The sequence below is a fragment of the Leptosomus discolor genome, chromosome 16 (genome assembly GCF_034619465.1).
Source record: "Leptosomus discolor isolate bLepDis1 chromosome 16, bLepDis1.hap2, whole genome shotgun sequence".
Classification (NCBI taxonomy): domain Eukaryota; kingdom Metazoa; phylum Chordata; class Aves; order Leptosomiformes; family Leptosomidae; genus Leptosomus; species Leptosomus discolor.
The window spans coordinates 15,522,676-15,541,976 of record NC_141406.1 but is presented as its reverse complement, the minus strand read 5'-3'; the positions used below and the strand labels follow the sequence as shown (position 1 = coordinate 15,541,976).

Sequence of the window (19,301 nt, the reverse complement as noted above, 5' to 3'; positions counted from 1 at the left end):
GTGGCAGCCGCGCTGCCGGGTCGGGCGGCGGGGCCGGTGCCGGTGCCGGTGCGGAGCGGCGCGGCGCGGAGCGGCGCGGGCCAGGCCGGGCCGGGCCATGGCGTTGCTGCTGGAACACGAGTTCAAGCCGCTGCCGGCCGACAAGCAGATCGAGACGCTGCCCTTCCTGGAAGCCGTCGCGCACCTTCCGCCCTTCTTCGGTGAGACCGGGCCGGCCGTCTATGGGGGCGGGAGCTGAGGAAGGGCCCGGGCCGATACCGGCCCCGCCGCCGCGCCCAGCCCTGGCATTTTGCGGGCACAAAGTCCTCGGGCCCCGCTGGTCTGGGTAGCCCTTCCCCAATCCCTGGTGCCCCCCTCCACTCCTGGGGCTCCCCCGGTTCTGGGTTGCCCCATCGCCACCCACGACCCCCGGCCGGTGCTCACCCCCAGGCCCGACTGCTCGCCGCCCCCGGTGCCTGGTGTCCCCCGGGGAAACAAGCTGGCGAGGCCGGGGGTTGCATCACGGTGCCGTCAAACCCGCCGAGCAGCCCCGTTGGGAAACGTCCCCACGCCCTGGCAGAACCGCCATCGCCCCACCGACGCCGCCACCGCAGCGGGGCCTGGCCACCTTCCCCCGGTACGACCCAGCCGGTGGCATCGCTTGGGGCCGGTGGCTCCCGGCTGGCCCATGGATCCCACCCGTAGCCGCTCACCCCGTGTCGGGGACGGGGCAGGTGTTGCCAGGCGCGTGGCAGCGTCACCACCCTCATGCCACCACGGCCTGCGCCATCCCGCCGCCGTCCACAACGCCGGCGGTTGTGCGACGGCTCCGTGGCAAGGCTGGGGACGGGCAGAGAGGGTCCTGTGCCCACCGTGCCACCCCGGACCATCACATTGGCGCCGTGTCCCAGTGCCAGGGGGTCAGAGGGTCGCTGGCAGGGCCGGGGCGGGAGGCAGGGCTGTCCCGGAGGGCTGCTCACTGCAGAGCCCGCAGAGCCCTTTGCTGGTGGGTGTCTCGGTGCCTTGGCTGGGGTGAAACCTGTTGGTGACACCGGGAGTTTGCGGCGTCTCCTGTGTCCCCTCGTGACGAATCGTCCTCCCTCCGTGTTCCCGCAGACTGCCTGGGGGCTCCCATCGTCTACTCGCCGGTCAAAGCAGACCTGGCTGGAAATATCAAGGTAAGGAAGGGGTGCGGGGAGGGCTTGGGGAGGGGGGGGAAATGGAGGTGAACCCCCCCCGGGCAGAGATGCTGTGGGATCGGAGAGGCAAGACCCGGAGGCGTTTGAAAGGGCTTTTTCTTGCCACGGGGGCTTTCGGGCTCAGCGGCAGCTCGTCACGGTCGCGGGTGTTTATTAACGGGGTTCCCCGGTGAAAGCACCGATGAGGTGCTCGCTGCACCACGCCGCTGCTGCTCCCAGGAGCCAACCCCCCCCCCCCACCCCACACCTTTCTCTGCCCTCAGAAAATCCGGGCGGTTTATGACTCCAACCCCACCAAGTTCAAGACGCTGCAGAACATCCTGGAGGTGGAGAAGGAGATGCACGGCTCGGCTTGGCCCAAGACGGGCGCGACGCTGGCGCTGATGTGGTTGAAAAGGTGACACACGGCGTTGGGGGGGCTGCTCGGGGCCGTGTGAGGAGATGGCTGGAGTCCGCTGTGGAGAGCGTGGGTCTGGCTGGTCCCTTCGGGCCAGGGTGCTGCATTTTGGGGCTGCAGGAACAGGAACACGCCGAGGCAGGCGTTGGGAGTGTGGATTTTTGGGAAGCCTGGATGCGCCAGGCTCAGGGATTACCTTGCTGGAGGCTGGGAAGCAACATCACCTTCCCCCAACTCCAGCGTCTTCGCTCTTCCTCCCAGGGGCCTCAAGTTCATGCTGGTGTTGCTGCAGAGCATTTCCGACGGCGAGAGGGACGAGGAGCATCCGAACCTCATCCGGGTGAACGCCATGAAGGCTTACGAGATCGCGCTGAAGAAGTACCATGGCTGGATGCTGCAGAAGCTCTTCACGGTGAGCTGTTCCTGTCTCCATGGAGGAAAGCAGCTTTTCCTGAAGCCCAGTTGCCCCGAGCAGTGAGGAGCTTTAGGGGAATAAGGACTTGGAAACATGGGAAGCTGCTGATCTGTTTTGAGCAGTATTTCTCCGAGGGTCCAGCCACCATCCTCAGGGTTGTTCCCGGGTGCCTGAGGCGCTCGGAGGCACCCGGGAACACCCCAAACCACAATCCTGCATGTGGGATGGGGAGGACTTTGGGTTTGTGGGAGCCTCACAGCTTCTTCCCCTGTTTTCTAGGGCTCAGTCTACGCTCTTCCGTACAAATCGGATTTGCTGAAGGCGTTAGAGAAGGGGAAGGATGTCAAAGAGGAGGAAAGCGTAGAGAAGATCCATCAGTTTCTCTCGAGGGTCACCCCCATCCTGGATGCGATTTACGAGATGTACACGAAGATGAACGCCGAGCTGAGCTACAAAGCCTGAAGCTCGCACGGGACTGGCAGGGCTTAAGCTTAAAGGACGCTGCCTAAATCACTGAGGCAGCTGGGGCGGCTCCTGGCTGTTGGGCAACTTTGATTCTCATCTGGATCTGCAGTGGATAACCTGTTTTCTTAACCAAAAAAAAGAAATAATAAATTAATTTTCTATCGAGAATACAGCAATAAAGCAAATGTACCCCGCGTCATCGTAGGATTTCCCAAGCTTCTGTACTAAAGAGGAAAAACGAGTATTTCTGGTCCTAACCGCCGGGTTCGTGGGGAATGAAGCGCGGCTGGTGGCGGCGTCCTGGCTCTGCCCCGACTCTCAGACCGCGCCCGGTACCCGCCGTGTGCCGATGGGCGCCCGAAGCTGCTCGCCCGGGCGAGAAACTTCCCGAATGATGCCGGCGGCGGAGGAGCTAATGACTTTCCCAGGTTGACCCCAACTCTTGCCGAGCCCCCTCCGCCGGGACAGCCACGGCCGAGGGACTGTCCCCACGCGGGGCTGGCGGAACTGCACGTTGCCTTATGAACCAACGGCCTCGCGGCGCTGCCGAGCCCCGGGCCGGCGGGGAGCAAAAATTTAATAAAAACTCACAGTAACCTTGGCCTGGGCAGCTGTTTTGGGGCTCGTGCCGGGGGGGGGTGTTCTGGGGAGGGTGTTTTGGGGCTTGTTCCTGGTGGGGATCGTTTTGGGGAGGGCGTTTTGGGGCTTGTTCCTTGGGGCGGTTGTTTTGGGGAGGGCGTTTTGGGGCTTGTGCCTGGGGGGGGGGGGGGGGGGGCTGTTTTCAGACAGTTCCTGGGGGGGCTGTTTTGAGGAGGGTGTTTCAGGGTTGTTCCTTGAACAGTCTGTTTCAGGGAGAGTGTTTGGGGGTGGCTGTGCTGGGGGGGCTGTTTTCGGGAGAGTTGGGGGGGGCTTGTTTCGAGGTGGGGGGCTGTTTCGGGGGGTTGATCCCGGGGGGCTGTTTCAGGGAGGGTTTTTTGGGGGGTTCTTTTGGGGAGGGTGCCTCAGGGGGCTGTTTCTCTTTCGGGGAGTGGCCGGGGCTGCTGCGGCCCGGGCTGGTGCCCGAGTAGCGGCGGGGGCGGCTCCCGCAGGCGGGTCCCGGTGCTGCCAGCGCCTACAGCGGGACCGGCCCCGCGGCGACTCGGCGGCGCCAGAGCCTACGGGACCCTTCGGGGGACAGGCTGCGGTACGGGACGGGGACGGGGACGGGCACAGCCCGGGGCTGGGGCAAAACCCGGGGCTCAACGGCCTGGGCGGGGGGGGGGGGGGGGGGGGGGGGCGGGCCGGAACGCGGGGAGCGGGGCGGGATGGAGCCCCTGGGGCAGGACAGGGGGGACCGGGGCGGGATGGAGCCCCCGGGGCAGGACACGGGCACCGGGGCAGGATGGAGCCCCCGGGGCAGGACAGGGGCACCGGGGCAGGACAGAGCCCCCGGGGCAGGACAGAGCCCCCGGGGCAGGACGGGGGCACCGGGGCAGGACGGAGCCCCCGGGGCAGGACGGGGGCACCGGGGCAGGACGGAGCCCCCGGGGCAGGACGGGGGCACCGGGGCAGGACGGAGCCCCCAGGGCAGGACGGAGCCCCCGGGGCAGGACAGAGCCCCCGGGGCAGGACGGAGCCCCCGGGGTGAGCACAGGGCTGCGGGCTGAGCTGGGGCAAGGCGAGGTGCAGCCCCACGGGCTCCCTGTGGGGTCCTGACCTGTCTGCCCGATTTGGGGGCTCACCGCCCCAAGGGTGAGGTGCTGGGTACATTCCCGCAGGAGGTTATGGGGAGGGGGTTGCCAACGGCTTTGAAGTTCATCCCTTGCACCACGCCGAGTTCGTGGCTCTCGCCCAGGTGAGCGCGGCCCCGGCGGTGTTGTGGTTTATTTTGGAAGGTGGCTGGGTCGCTCCAGAGGAGTTTCCACTGGGCTGAAGGTGAACACGGTGTGGTTTCAGTGATTCACTCCTACCCAGAGCCCTCGTGCTTTAGTTTGAGGAACACTTTGATGTGGCAAAAGTCTGCACTACCCGCTAATGGGACATCCTCCCTGCCACCTGCCCGGGGCATGTCCCTGCACGTCCCAGTGTCCGTGATGGTGTCCGTGGCTCTGTGGTGGGCTGGAGTGGCGGAATAACTGGGGATAATGGTCTAGCTGCGAAGTAACTTGGCGGGAAGGTGGGGAGAGGTGGGAGTGCGCATGAGGGAGCGGGCAGGAGGGTTTGTGTTGGATGTGAGAGCCGCGGCCGTGCTGGTGATGAGCTGCGCCTTGACTCATCTCTTCCATGGGGTGAGGAAGTCTGAAAAATAAAACCCCAAATAACTAACGAGACAAATAAAACCCCACTGACAGCACCTTTCCTGGCAGGGGCTGTGCCCATGGGAGTGCCTGGGCTGACGGCACCGGCCGGTGAGCCCGTCATTTCCAACACAAGCTTCCTGCCCCGGTCACTGGTGGTGGCACTGGCTCCCAGCCCTGGCTGCCCTTTCCGCTTGTCCCCTCGCTTCTGCCCCGCGTCTCCCCAGGCTCCAGCCCCGGGGCTGCCTGCCACCCCGCCGAGCCCTGCCGCTGATGTCCCCAGCCGCTTCCTACAGGGAACCGTGTCCTGTGCCGGTGGCTCCCTGGCTGTGCCCCGGGCTCCGGCCGCATGTGACAGCCTGTGCTGTGTTTGGGCTTTTCCCCAACGCCGTGCTTCTCTGTGGCTGGGATCCCCGAGGCAGCTCAGAGGGGTCACCCGCAGGGTCAGGGTGCTTGGCAAGCCCCTCGTTGTTGACCAATCGGGCCGCGCAAGGGCCTGTTTTTTTCCCCAGGGTCGGGGTGTGGGACCTGCGGGCTTTGGCAGGTGCTTGTGGAATTTCTTGCAGCGAGGGCGATGGCAGGAAAGTCAGCGAAGAGGAGAAACCGTGTCGGCTCGGCGGCTCACTCCGTGGCTCCCGGGGCTGCACTGTCCCCGCTGGGTGTCCCCCCCCAGGGTGGTGGGGAGGAGGGGACTGCTGCCCAAAGTCCCCCCCCCCACCCCAACTGCAGGATTTCAGGGCTGTGTGTGGGAGCACCGTGGGACACGCTGCCTAATTAGAAGCCCGTTACCCAGCAGAGATCCCTGCCCGCCCCGGGAGGGCCCAGCCTGCCATTATGGCTTGTTGGACAGAGCTGCAGCCCAGCAGAAAATGATACGTTTCCCGGCTGCTTTTTCTGTCCCGGGACCCGCAGGGAGGGCTGAGCTCCCCCAAGGCAGGAGCTGGGCTGAGCCTTAACACTGCTGCGCTCCGCAGGCGTGTTTTGGTGCAAAGTGGGACTGAAGGACAACCCCGGGTCACTCACCTGCCTGGCCGTGCCCCTGCCAGCGCTGCCTGCCCGGAGGGACACGGTGGTGCCCGTGGCACGGCGCAGTGCTTTGGCCAACCACGCCGGTAGCGCAGCTCTCCTGCAGCCCCATTTCCCTCCACGCGACTGAAACCTGTAATTTCTCGTCCCAACCGCTGCTCCTGCCCTTCCCGCGGGCTGTGGCCCTCCTGTGCCGTGTCCGTCCCCTTCCTGGTGCCCAACGTGGCCGTGCTGGCACCACGGGTGCCCAGGGCCAGGTCCCACTGAGCTCCCACCCAGGGCTGCGGGAGTGGTGGGGCATCGGGGACCAGACCCAGCCCTGCTGTGGTGGCAGCTCCTCGCTTCCCTGGGCGCAGGGGGGGGTGTCCCAGGAATGTTTTCTTTCCTTGGGCGGCGGTTCCAAGTGCACAGGGTCCTCTCTGTGCCCTGTCCTGGGCTGCACCCAAGCTGACCACAAGCGGGGAGAGGCAGCGGGGCCGGGCTCGCCCTCGCCCATTTTACGGCTGCGCTTTGAAGCCGGCAGCACCGCGGTCGGTGGGGCCTCTGCAGATGTGAGGGGTCCCCAGAGGTGGGTAGGTGGGCACTGAGGAGAGACGGGGGAGGCAGGACCAGCTGGGAGACCCTGGGCTGCTGGGGGTCCCACTGGCCCCAACCCAGGGTTGGAGTGGGACCTGCTGCGGTGCGGGGGCACGGTGCCCTGTGGGAGAGGATGGGGGGGGGACAGCGGTTATTTGGGAATGACACTGGGTTTTCCTCTGCCAGGTCTCCTGGAAGGAGCTGGGGGTCACAGCTGCCCAGGCAGGCTGCTCGTGCCTGTCCCCCCCCCAGGCAGGGAGGATGGCAGACACCGAAGACCCCCCCCGCACCACTGGTGGCGATGCCGGCGAGGCGCCGGGGGACGACGGCTCCCTCCAGAATGACTCCTTCCCGCTCTTCTCGCTGGCCAACCTGTTCGAGAGCGAGGACACCCCATCCCCCGCCGAAGCAGCCCGGGGTCCCCCTGGCACTGGGGATGGAAAGCAAAACCTCCGCATGAAATTCCATGGGGCTTTCCGGAAAGGCGCCCCGAAGCCCATGGAGCTGCTGGAGACCACCATCTACGAGTCGGCTGTGGTCCCCGCGCCCAAGAAAGCCCCCATGGATTCCCTCTTCGACTACGGCACCTACCGCCACCACCCCAGCGAGAACAAGCGCTGGCGCAGGAGGGTCGCGGAGTGAGTACGGCGACGCCGGTGCCATCGGGGAGGGATGGGGTGGGGGGCACTGGGTGCAGCACGGTGGGGATGGGGATGCCCAGCAGCTGGGGATGGGGATGGACCCCCGCCGTGGCGCTCTGAGGGGGGTTTTGGGGTGCTTTGGGAAGGAGGCTCCTGCCAGGCAGCCCCGCTGGCAGTGCCACGCTGGGTCTGCAGCCCCGCAGTGCCGGGAGCACGGCTCCCCTTCCCCCTGGCCGGTGCCGTGAAAGGAGCTCTGTGTGCCCAGCCGCTCCCCTGGCCGGTGCGGACGTCTGGCTCCACGGCATGAAAGGGCTTTTCAGGAGGGCCTCCACCCTCCCAGCGCCAGGAAACCAGAGCCGGGGGGGGGCAGCCCACGGCCGGGCACACAATGTCCCTCTGTGCTGGGCACCTGGGGCGGCCACCGTGTCCCCCCCACCGCTGTCCCCACCCCAGGGGTGCAGCGGGGTGTCCCCGTGCCCCAGTGGGAGCTCAGAACCTTGGCTGGGCAGGGATGCAGGCGGGTGGAGGGGGCTGGGATCCCCCGTGATCCCTGGAGATCCCTGGCTGGGGCAGCCATTGTCCCTCCTCCCCTCATTCCCGGTCCCCAGAGCCGTCCAGTTGTCCCCAGCCTGTCCCGCTGCCACCAACTGCTCGGACCAGTCTGGCTTCTCCTGCAGTGCTGGAGCGTCACCAAATCCACAGCCCATCCCTGCTGGGGGACACTGCCGGGGGCCCAAAATGTGGCAGCCCCCTTCTGGGAGCTGGCAAGGCTCCCACCAGCCCCCATGGGCCATACTGGGAGGTGGGATGCTGGGAGCACTGGGCTGCTGTGGGTGGGGAGGTCTGTCCCATCCCCGTGGGTGACTGTGGCTGGGGGGTACCCCCGGGCCCTTCGCTGGTGGCTGAGCACCCTCAAACTCATTGCATGGGTGGGGAAACTGAGGCAGCAGCTCCAGTCCCCAGTGCCGGTGCTTGTTCTGCAGGAAGCAGGCGCCAGGCGTGAAGGGGCCGGCTCCCAACCCGCCCCCCGTCCTCAAGGTCTTCAACAGACCCATCCTCTTCGACATCGTCTCCCGAGGGTCCCCGGCCGGCCTGGACGGGCTCCTCTCCTTCCTCCTCACCCACAAGAAGCGCCTGACGGATGAGGAGTTTCGAGGTGAGGACCTGGGGCTGGCCCTGCCCTGGGACCCCCTGGGGCTGTGCCATGTCACCGGTGGTCCCCGTGTCCCCGTGGGGATGGTGATGCACAGCCCCGGCATGGCAGGAGGTGGGGCTGTGATGTGCAGAAGAGCTGAGGATTTGACCAGGGAGTGCAGGGGTGCGGGGCTGGGCACCCCCATGGCCTGGGGGGCATGATCCAGCGCCCCCCCTCAGCACCTTCCGCTCCCAGAGCCCTCCACGGGGAAGACCTGCCTGCCCAAGGCGCTGCTCAACCTGAGTGGGGGCAAGAACGACACCATCCCCCTCCTCCTCGACATCGCCGAGAAGACAGGCAACATGCGGGAGTTCATCAACTCGCCCTTCAGGGACGTCTACTACCGAGGTAGGGGGGCGTGGGGCCACCGCCGGCCCTGCCCGGGCATGGGGGACCCTGGGGATATTTGGGCACTGGAGCAACAGGGACCCTGAGGAGCATGGAGGATGCTGGGGAGGTTGTGGACCAAAAGTGGGGACCCTGGGGAGGGCAAAGGACCCTGGAAGGGCTTAGGGACCAGACCAGCGAGGACCCTGGGGAGCTGCAGGGGCGGAGGAGGGTCTTGGGGACTGGGGCAGCAGTACCCTGGGGATATTTGGGGACCGGAGCAACAGGGACCCTGAGGAGCATGGAGGATGCTGGGGAGATTGTGGACCAAAAGTGGGGACCCTGGGGGGCTGCAGCGGAGAGCAGGGCTCGGGCACTGGAGCAGCAGGTACCCCGGGGAAGGCTGGGGACCCAGGGGAAGTTGCGGGGTGAGGCGTGAGGGGGCTGACGGGCGCCGGCGGCACACAGGCCAGACAGCCCTGCACATCGCCATCGAGCGCCGCTGCAAGCACTACGTGGAGCTGCTGGTGGAGAAGGGAGCGGACGTGCACGCCCAGGCCCGCGGCCGCTTCTTCCAGCCCAAGGATGAAGGCGGCTACTTCTACTTCGGTGAGCGAGGATGGAGCCAGCGGTTGGCTGGGCCGGGGGGCTGCACCCTGGGGATCCCCCCGCCCTGCTATGGTGGGGCGAAGGCGACGGGTGCCCCGACGGCGTGCTGTCCCCACAGGCGAGCTGCCGCTCTCGCTGGCCGCCTGCACCAACCAGCCGCACATCGTGCACTACCTGACGGAGAACGGGCACAAGCAGGCGGACCTGCGGCGCCAGGACTCTCGCGGCAACACCGTGCTGCACGCCCTGGTCGCCATCGCCGACAACACCCGCGAGAACACCAAGTTCGTCACCAAGATGTACGACCTGCTCCTCGTCAAGTGCGCCAAGCTCTTCCCCGACACCAACCTGGAGGCGCTGCTCAACAACGACGGCCTCTCCCCGCTCATGATGGCTGCCAAGACCGGCAAGATTGGGGTACGGTGACACCCCCCGGAGCTGGAAGCCGCCTGCCCTGCCCATCCCGTCAGCTGTCGGCTGAGCCCTGTCACACTCGGTGCACGTCCCCCCCCGCCAGCAGCGAGCAGCACGGCTTCTCTCTGCAGATGATGCTGGAAACATGCACATGCAGCCTACTAATTAACCTGGCTAATTAACCCTTCCCTAATCAACCCCAGGCTCTCGGCACATCCCGTCCTTTCCACTGACTTGCCCTCGTCCTCCGGTGGTGTGGGCAGGGGGGTCCTTAAAGATGCAAAAGCTCCAGTGTCCTGGGGGGGGCTGCCTGCTGCGACACCCCGGGAGCCCCCCGATGGCATCCCTGCACCCCGGGAGCACCCCGGGTCGCCCCTCCCCGGTGTGCAGGGGGTGGGTTGGGGTGTGCAGTGGTGGAAGGGGAGCTGCCTGGGGAGGGGGTGGGAGGGGAGCGGGGTGCCCCAAGCCGGCAGGGGCTGGGTGCGGGTCTGCCCAGGGGCGAGCGGTCCTGCCTCCGGCAGATCTTCCAGCACATCATCCGGCGGGAGATCGTGGACGAGGACGCCCGGCACCTCTCGCGGAAGTTCAAGGACTGGGCGTACGGCCCCGTCTACTCCTCCCTCTATGACCTCTCCTCGCTGGACACCTGCGGGGAGGAGGTGTCCGTGCTGGAGATCCTCGTCTACAACAGCAAGATCGAGGTGCGCAGGGGACACAGCGGGGGGACGGACACACCGGGAGGGGCCGTGGGGCTGGGTCCCCACTGACAGCGCCCCTGTCCCACCAGAACCGCCACGAGATGTTGGCCGTGGAGCCCATCAATGAGCTGCTGCGTGACAAGTGGCGCAAGTTCGGGGCCGTCTCCTTCTACATCAGCGTGATCTCCTACCTCTGCGCCATGGTCATCTTCACCCTCGTCGCCTACTACCGCCCCATGGAAGGCCCCGTGAGTCCCACAGCACCGTGGCACAACCCCACGGGCCAGCGCCTCCTGGCAGGGCGGGGGTTTGCCAGGTCTCTGTCCCAAGCAGCAGTCCTGCCAGCCTGGGGATAGTGGAGCAGCTCAGCTCTGTCCTTTCCCTGCAGCCCCCCTACCCATACACCACCACTGTCGACTACCTGCGTCTGGCCGGGGAGATCATCACCCTTCTCACCGGCGTCCTCTTCTTCTTCACAAACGTCAGTGCAGTGAGGCAGGGGGACCTCCCGGGGGATGGCCAAGCCCTCGTGGTCTCCACGCAAGGAGCGACTCGAGGGCGACAGCCCCATGTCCCAAGGCATCATCCCCTGCCCCAATGCCTCCCCGGGACCCTGCCAAGCAGGGGTTTGCTCCCCCAATGCCTCCCAACCTCTCCCTCTCTCCTCCAGATCAAAGATCTGTTCATGAAGAAGTGCCCAGGCGTGAACTCCTTCTTCATCGACGGCTCCTTCCAGCTCCTCTAGTACGTGGGGAACCCCTGGAGTCTCCCCGAGCCACAGCACCCCCGCGCTTGCAGGGGGCAGCAGCCGGTGGTGGCTGTCGGTGCAGGGTCTGACCCCGGCTCTCCTCCAGCTTCATCTACTCGGTGCTGGTGATCATCACGGCGGGGCTGTACCTGGGCGGCATCGAGGCGTACCTGGCCGTCATGGTCTTCGCGCTGGTCCTGGGCTGGATGAACGCGCTGTACTTCACCCGGGGGCTCAAGCTGACGGGGACCTACAGCATCATGATCCAGAAGGTCTGGTGGGGTCGGGGGGGTCTTCTCCTTCCCCAGCAGAGATGTGTGGTCCAAAAGGAGGGTCCCCCGTGCTTTCTTTAGAGTTTCTTGTGGCTCAGCGATGCCCTGCTCCCAGCCCGGCCGTCCCGACGACGCGGCTTGGCTGGCACGCAGCTGGGCGTTGCGGTCCAGCACGTCTCACCCCGCTCTCCATCACTCGCAGATCCTCTTCAAAGACCTTTTCCGCTTCCTCCTGGTCTACTTGCTCTTCATGATCGGCTACGCCTCAGGTAGGTGCCGGGTCGGTGAGCCGGGGCCGGAGGGGGGAAGGATGAGACCTGCGGCGCCGCGTGGCACAGCCGGGTAGGGGGCTGCAGAGCCCGCGCTCCATCCTACCCCCTCCTCCTGGGGTGGAGAGGGACTTGCCCAGCGTGGGGGCCCGTTGTGGACCCCGTCCTTGCCGCTGCCCCCCCAGACTCGCCATCCCTGTCCCTTCTCCCCCAGCTCTGGTGTCCCTCCTCAACCCGTGTCCCAGCAGCGAGTCGTGCGGCGAGGAGCACTCCAACTGCACGGTGCCCACCTACCCCTCCTGCCGGGACAGCCAGACCTTCAGCACCTTCCTGCTCGACCTCTTCAAGCTCACCATCGGCATGGGCGACCTGGAGATGCTCGAGAGTGCCAAGTACCCCGGCGTCTTCATCATCCTCCTTGTCACCTACATCATCCTCACCTTCGTGCTCCTCCTCAACATGCTCATTGCCCTCATGGGGGAGACCGTGGGCCAAGTCTCCAAGGAGAGCAAGCACATCTGGAAGCTGCAGGTACCATCCCAGGAGCTGCACCGCAGCACTCTGAGCTCCATCAAAGCACCACCTGGGCCAGGGACCCCCCATGCCTCCATCCCCAAGCGGCTGAGGGGTCCCTGGTGTCCCCGGCAGTGGGCTACCACCATCCTGGACATCGAACGCTCCTTCCCTGTGTTCCTGCGGAGAGCTTTCCGCTCGGGGGAGATGGTCACTGTGGGGAAGGGCACCGATGGGACACCCGACCGCCGCTGGTGCTTCAGGTAAAGGCGGGTGGAGCCCTGGGGAGCCGGGGGGAGCAGCCGAGCCTCGCCCACCGCAGCGAGGAGCATTTCGGGGTGCCAGCGCGTTCTTTTGCTGGGTAGTTTGCACTAATCCGGAGCCAGGTGGCACTGCCAGGGATGCAGGAGCTGCTGCCCTGGCTCCCAGCCCCTCCGTGCAGCCCCTCTGGGGTCTGACCTTTCTGGCAGGGTGGACGAAGTGAACTGGTCCCACTGGAACCAGAACCTGGGCATCATCAGCGAGGACCCAGGCAAGAACGACACGTACCAGTACTACGGCTTCTCCCACACCGTGGGCAGGCTGCGGAGAGGTGAGCACGGCGCCGGGGGCTGGGAGCATCCCTGGGGGCTGCAGGGAGGTGCCTCGGGATGCGGCGTCCAGTCTCTGCCGAGCCCCGGGAGCAGAGTGGCGTTGGGGAGCGGGTGGCGTGGGGCTGCCCGGCAAAGGGGGGGATGAGCCGCGCTGACGAACTCCCACCGTCCCCGCAGATCGTTGGTCGACGGTGGTGCCGCGCGTGGTGGAGCTCAACAAGAGCTGCCAGCCGGAGGAGGTGGTGGTGCCGCTGGGGACCGTGGGGACGGCGGAGGCACGGGAGCGGCGGCACGGCCAGGCCTCGAGCTCCCCGCTCTAGCACGGCGCTGCCGGGACCCAATGGACTCTGCCCAGGCCCCCCCGGTACGGCCACCAGCATCACGGACTGGGCTGGATGGGGCTTGGCTGCTCCTCAGGGATTCATGCAGCCTCCGGCAGCCGCTGTCCCGGCGGGTGTCCAGCCTGGATGCAGGGGGAGGGTTCTGGCCCTGCCCCGGCAGTTCTGGGGGGGCTCTGGCTCACACACACAAGCTCCGGTGCCGCCGCTTCGCTTTGCCGCGCTGGTGCCATCGGCCACACAGTGCTGTGCCGGGAACCTCTGCCGCGGGGAGCGTGTCCCCCACCGCCCACCAAGGCCAATGGTTTTTGCCACACGTTTTTGCACAAGATTTATACGACTATTTATTTAGGAATAAAGACTGACCTGCCGCCACCGCCTCCTCCTGGCGTTGACTGGCTCCGGCTCAGAGAGCATCGCCTCGGGCAGGGCTCCGGGAGGGAAGCAGGAGCTCGCTGCTCCCTGCACCCATGGCCACCCAACGCCCTGAGCCCCCGCTCCGCTGCAGACAGAGCCTCCCGTGGTGCCCTGGGCTGCCCGGAGCCTGCTGCCAGCCCCGGGGCGGTTCGGAGCAGAGCCCCGTGTGCCTGCTGAGGTGCCCCCAGCAGCGGGTGGGGGTCGTGGGTGGCTGCAGCACCCGGTGTTGCCCTCCCAGCCTGGGCTGCTCTGCCTGGGAGATCCTGGCCCTGGCACCCCTGTGCTCGGTGGGGGTGCGTGGCCAGCAGAGCGTGGCTGCTGTGGCACGGCTGCGGTACGCAGGTGGGGTGCACGGCTGTGGTGCACGGCTGCAGCACATGGCTGCGGTGCACGGCTGCGGTGCCCAGCTGCAGTGTACAGGTGCAGTAAATGGCTGCGGTGCACGGCGATGGTGCAGGACTACGGTGCACGGCTGCAGTACATGGCTGCGGTGCAGGGCTGCAGTGCAGAGGTGCAGCACGTGGCTGCAGTGCATGGCTGCAGCGTACGACTGTGGTGAAGGGCTGCAGTGGAGCACACGGCTGTGGTGCACGACCGTGGTGCACGGCTGTGGTGCACGGCTGCGGTGCACAGCTGCGGTGCAGAGGTGCAGCACACGGCTGTGGTGAACAGATGCAGCACGTGGCTGCGGTGCATGGCTGCGGTGCAGAGGTGCAGCACATGGCTGCGGTGCATGGCGATGGTGCACGGCTCCGGTGCATGCCTGCTGCACTGCTGCGGTGCCCGGCCGGGGCTGCTGCTCCACTGGGGGGCACCACACACCGCGCAATGCCGGGGGGCCGGGGCCTGCCCCCTACCCGGCCGGGCAGGCTGGGGGGGGCTGGGGGGGAACTGGGCAGGGGGGCGAACCGAGGGTTTGCAGCCGAGCTGGGCACCGCCCCGGTGTCCCCCTGCACCCCCGGCCCGCCCTGGGGTGCGGGGCAGCCTGCGGGGTGCGGGGCTGCGGGGTGAGGCTGCTGACCCCCTCCTGCCCGGCTGCCCTCGCCGTGCCCTGCGGTTGGGTGGGGAATGGGGCTGAAGTTGGGGGGCTGGGGGCTGCCCGGTGGGTGCAGGATGAGCTCCCGGTGGGGTGGGCAGTGGGACGGGCAGCGCTGCCCTGGTGGGATGCTCCCTATCCCATCCCACCCCATCCTATTCTATCCCATCCCATCCCATCCCATCCCATCCCATCCCATCCCATCCCATCCCATCCCACCCCATCCCATTCTATCCCACCCCATCCCACCCCATCTCATCCCACCCCACTCTATCCCATCCCATTCTATCTCATCCCACCCCATCCCATCCCACCCATCCCATCCCACCCCATCCCATCCCATCCCATCCCATCCCATCCCACCCCACTCTATCCCATCCCATCCCACCCCATTCTATCCCATCCCATCCCATCCCATCCCATCCCATCCCATCCCATCCCACCCCATCCCATTCTATCCCACCCCATCCCACCCCATCTCATCCCACCCCACGTTATCCCATCCCATTCTATCTCACCCCACCCCATCCCATCCCACCCATCCCATCCCACCCCATCCCATCCCATCCCACCCCACCCCACCCCATTCTATCCCACCCCATCTCACCCCATCCCACCCCACCCCATCGCGTCTCGTCAGCCCCGACGCTCCTTTTCTGCTCCTCTCCCTTCTCCGCGCTGCAGTTTCCTCTTGCAGCCGGACACTGTGTCGGTCTGAAGGTCCGATCTGGGTGGGCACCACCAGCACGGTGGCACGGTGACACAGTGACAGACGCCCTGGCCCGGGCCCAGCTCTCTAAGCAAATGATAGAGCAGAAAAGGGGACGCTCCATCTCCAAACTTGATTACTCACCGCTCGCTTTAACTGCGCTGTCTCCGTTTAAATGTGATTTACATATATCTCTCATATTGTGGTTTAAGTATTTCCCCAGGGTGAGGGAATGAATAAGTTTCATTATCACTACTTAGGAGAGGCTGAGGTTTCAGCGCTCGGCTCACGCTGCATAACCAAACAAGGAGCTGAGCCGGCGCCTGCTCTCGCACGGGCTGTTATTTGAAAACGATAAAACTTTGCTTTCGCCCGGCCAGGCCCCGCTGGTACCTGGCAGCCAGCCCCGGCTGGGTGGGCTGGGGGAGCCCGGGCACCGGGGGGGTGGGCTCTGCACCGCAGCTGCCCCCAGCTACGGCACCAGAGATGGGATTTTCTGGTGTAATTGGAAATAAACCGATTTTTTCCCCTCCTGTGCAAATTCCGATGCCCCGGAGCCGAGGGGCTGTGCGTGAGCAGGGTTGAAAGCAGGTGGGATGTGGGAAAGGGGGGGGAACGTCGCTGCGCCCTGTGCCATCACGCCGGGCTCCACGGTGGCTCGGTGGGGATGGGGACACCATGGCCACGACGGTGACAAGATGCCTCTGCCACCTTCGGGGCTGCAGGCCTTGCGTGTGGCCCTTGTACACCCTGCCCTGGCAAGCCGTGAGCTATTGCACCCTCTGGCACGGTAGGGGGTACCCCGGGGGGGCTGGGGGTGCTCGGGCACAGCCCCCTCCCGCCCCCCCACCCCGCGCCGCCCTGCCAGCGATGACAAACCCAACAAAGGGAAGAGAAAAGCACTTGTCATCCAGAACGCGGAGCGCGGAAGCAAATTTATTTTTAGATAAATCTAAAGCTTAATTTGTGAAGCTAATATCAATCAAAATGAGAGATGGGTTTTTTTTTTTTTTTTAAGTCCTTTTGCAGCCGTGCAATTTATACTGCCTGTCTCTCCTCCTCACTCTCAAGCAGCAAAGGCAGCCGCTGAGTTTAACACCGGCCTCCTGCACACCTGCCTTAGAAATTACGGTGATTGTTATTATTATTTTAACGGGAAAGTATTCGCAGGCCAGAATTGGTCCCATTTTCCCCGGCACTTGTGGGGTGCTGCGCCCCGCCGGGGCGTGGGAAGGCTGTGGGTGGTGGTGGCTTTGCCCCGGGTGCCGGGGTGCAGCTCAGGGGTCCCTGCCCCATCTCCAACCGGTGCCTGCCTGCGTTTTGGGTCCCCACTGACCCACCTGCACCCGCCTGAGCCGGCACCGCAGCAGCCCTGGGCGGAGGCAGGCGCCCACCGAGGAGGGACCCATTTATTCTGTGTCGTGCCTCTGAAGACTTCCCGTGCGCGGTGAAATCCTCCTCCAGGAGGGAGCTATCGGAGGGGAGAATGAACCTGCTAAATAATAAAAGCCCCGCGCACCACCTAATGAAATGTAATGACTTCGAGACCTGCAAGATGGATGGCGCTGTCGCTCCCAGCCGCTCGCCCTGATTTATGGCAACGTGAGAAATATGATGGAGGCAGCGCTAATGAATCCCCCCCCGCCGAGGGGCACCGGTAACAGAGCAAAGTTTCTCTTGGGGCCCCTCCTTGCGCCGGGCAGCCCTGGCCTCCATAGGGTCCCCCGCCTTTTTGTAGCCCCCCAATGCAGGGGGGGAGCCCCACGGAGGGGCTGCAGCCGGGACCGCCACCCCATGCCCGGCGCAGAGGGACCCACCAGCCCCACCGCGCATCACCCTCGTGTTTCTTTAGCTGTGGCATCTTTTTCACGGCAAAGATCTGAGCAAGTGTTTTCCACCAGCCCGTCTAATTTTAACGCGCAGGCAGGCAACGGCATCCCATTCCCCCCCCCGCCCCCGCCTAGTAACGTTAACCTCGGTGAAAATTTCCTTTTGTCCCAATTTCTCTTTGTTCCCGGGATTGGCTGTCACGCCGCTCACTGCCGGTGACGGAGCGGTCCCCTCCCGGCACGCCATCCGTATCAGCAGAACCACGCGCGCCACGGTGGTGGCGGCAAGAGGGCAAAAACTGAGACAAATGGAGCCGCGTTCGCCGTCTGCGGCCATGGCCACGGGGCAGCTCCGGGCGTGGGGTCGCATGGGCTGTGTCCCCATCCCTGTCCTCATCCTCAGCGGGGCCGGGGGGGAGCAGCACGAGGGCAAAAAATATCACAAAGCTTTGCCCTCGGCAAACCAGCCCGCTGCCTCCCGTTGGTGGCTCCCAGCCCACGTCCACAGCCGTGCTGTGTTTTGGGCGTCCCCCCCACGCACCCCTCAGGCTGGTGGCTCTGGTGTGGGTCACGGCCGACGCCACGCTGCCAGACACCCGGCAAATCCTGCCGTGGGATTCCGCCGGGATTGGTCCTACGGCCACCGATGGCCATGGGCAAGTTGGGGCAGGATGAGAAACGATCCCGATTCTGCGGGTGGAGCAGTGGGATATAAAGCAATAACCCACCCCTGCCTGTGCCCTCGCGGCCGTGGCGGGGGCCGCAGGCAGCTGCGGGCAGGGGTGGGAGTGGGCAGCCGAGCCCCCGCCGCCCTCAGCCCCCTCCCCGGCCGGGATAACGGCACCGCCATATGTCACCGCCGCGGGACGCGGGGGCCGGGGAGACGTGCCCTCTGCCCAGAGCTATTTGGGATTTAATGCTATTATCCTAATGCAACCGGCTCATTGTTCAGGCCGGGGAAGCCGCTGCCGGGGCAGAGCAGAGGGGGGTGGTCTGGCAAAGCAGCCCCCCCAGCCAGCGTAGGGTCACTGGAGAGCCCCCATGCTGCCCCGGCACCAGGAACCCTCCTGCCGGGGAGGGACAACTCGGTGCCCAACCTGCTGGAGATGACGGACGGATGGACGGACCGGCGGTGGCGGCTGCGGGTCCCGGGATGGGGATGTGGTACCCGACCCCCGGCGCCCATCACCCGGCCGTCGGGGCTGCGAGGGGCGAGCGCCCAGGGGGTGCACGCCGGGCCGCAGCCCTAATCCCTGGGGGATTTGGCCCACGTGCGCCCGCGTCGCCCGGCCGCCCTTTGGGTGCGAGGCGGAGGCTGGCGCCGGGGCCGGATTAATGGCTCAGCGTCGTTAGCAGGTTATTTATAGGTGCTCCCCCGTGCCCTAAAAATCTGTGGGGAGCAGGGGGGGGGGGCGTCCAGGGGAGACCACAGCAAAGCAAAGAGACTCCAGAGCACACGTCCAGCGAGATCCTGGTTTTTACTTTGGGAAAAAAAACACCATCCGGACACACGTCTTGCGGGTTTTGTGGTTTTCTTTTTTTTTCTTTTTTTTTTCTTTTTTTTTTTTGGTGTGGTTTCTTTTTTTTTTTTCATTTGTTTTCTCTCATTTTTAAAACAATATAGTGCAGCCAGCACTTCTCACAGTAGAATATAATGGTCAATTTTAGTATAAAAAAAAAACATTCTCAGAGATTTGTAAATGCACTTAGTGCTTGAACAGGCCTTTCAGGGATACAGTACCTCTTTTCCGAGCACAATCACCTTGGGTTGCATTGGGGAATTTTTCTTTTTTTTTTTTTCCTTTAGACATCAAAACACTTTGCATTTTGTGGTGTGGAGCCTTTTTTTAAAATGAATAAATCTATTAAACATATAATTACACATAGTGAGTAACGGACCAAAATGAGTATTTGGGAAGTGGTGTTTTTTTTTAAAAAAAAAAAAAAAAAAAAAAAGGAGAAAAAAGGAGGTATGTGAGTGCCCCCCCGGTCCCACGGCCACCTCCAACCCAGAACCAAGGTAGAACTGACAGTAAGGGGGGAAAAACCCCCACTCTGGAAGGGTGAGACCTGGGTGGGTTCCTGGGGGGTGCCATGGGGTGGGAGAGGGGCCGGGGGTCCCGCTGGGTGCACCGAACCTCCCTGTTGAGTGGGAATAGTGGCCAATGCAGGGCTGGGCGAGAGGAGGAGGAGGAGGAGGAAGAGGGGCGGGAGGAGACTCTGTAGCAGCCAACTGGTAGATGTACAGCCTAGCCAACTAAAAAAAAAAAAAAAAATTAAAAAAAAGAAAAAATCTGTTCAAGTTTTCAAGTGTTTTTCTTAAATAGCCTCCAGACTGTCCCCAATTATTAGCTTTAATC

At 64.7% G+C, this 19,301-nt stretch overlaps 2 protein-coding genes across 3 annotated transcripts; both read left to right on the top strand.

Annotated features, from left to right (window-relative positions):
• The first annotated feature begins 97 nt into the window (after window positions 1–97).
• On the top strand, window positions 98–2,677 carry GLTP (glycolipid transfer protein). The gene is made up of 5 exons (XM_086474193.1): window positions 98–200; window positions 1,096–1,157; window positions 1,442–1,575; window positions 1,837–1,987; window positions 2,270–2,677. Exons 1-5 carry the CDS (start codon window positions 98–100, stop codon window positions 2,450–2,452), a joined length of 633 nt encoding a protein of 210 aa, XP_086330319.1. The 3' UTR covers window positions 2,453–2,677.
• Window positions 2,678–6,594: 3,917 nt separating this feature from the next.
• TRPV4 (transient receptor potential cation channel subfamily V member 4) lies at window positions 6,595–12,932 on the top strand. 2 transcript variants are annotated; one of them, XM_086474467.1, is made up of 15 exons: window positions 6,595–6,971; window positions 7,958–8,130; window positions 8,365–8,517; window positions 8,965–9,105; window positions 9,224–9,522; window positions 10,041–10,220; window positions 10,307–10,465; window positions 10,606–10,698; window positions 10,888–10,961; window positions 11,072–11,237; window positions 11,440–11,506; window positions 11,721–12,037; window positions 12,155–12,282; window positions 12,490–12,611; window positions 12,790–12,932. In XM_086474467.1, exons 1-15 carry the CDS (start codon window positions 6,595–6,597, stop codon window positions 12,930–12,932), a joined length of 2,592 nt encoding a protein of 863 aa, XP_086330593.1. The 2 variants fall into 2 exon arrangements, with proteins under 2 accessions (XP_086330593.1, XP_086330592.1); XM_086474466.1 differs by having other exon boundaries at window positions 12,490–12,614; window positions 12,775–12,932.
• Window positions 12,933–19,301: the final 6,369 nt, after the last annotated feature.

Excerpts from the sequence above, each read along its gene's own strand:
- GLTP (XM_086474193.1), top strand. The coding sequence starts at position 98 with ATGGCGTTGCTGCTGGAACACGAGTTCAAGCCGCTGCCGGCCGACAAG. Across the intron at positions 1,158-1,441 it reads ACCTGGCTGGAAATATCAAG|AAAATCCGGGCGGTTTATGA; the intron begins GTAAGGAAGGGG and ends CTCTGCCCTCAG. Across the intron at positions 1,576-1,836 it reads GCGCTGATGTGGTTGAAAAG|GGGCCTCAAGTTCATGCTGG; the intron begins GTGACACACGGC and ends TCTTCCTCCCAG.
- TRPV4 (XM_086474466.1), top strand. The coding sequence starts at position 6,595 with ATGGCAGACACCGAAGACCCCCCCCGCACCACTGGTGGCGATGCCGGC. Across the intron at positions 10,221-10,306 it reads TCTACAACAGCAAGATCGAG|AACCGCCACGAGATGTTGGC; the intron begins GTGCGCAGGGGA and ends CTGTCCCACCAG. Across the intron at positions 11,238-11,439 it reads ACAGCATCATGATCCAGAAG|ATCCTCTTCAAAGACCTTTT; the intron begins GTCTGGTGGGGT and ends CATCACTCGCAG.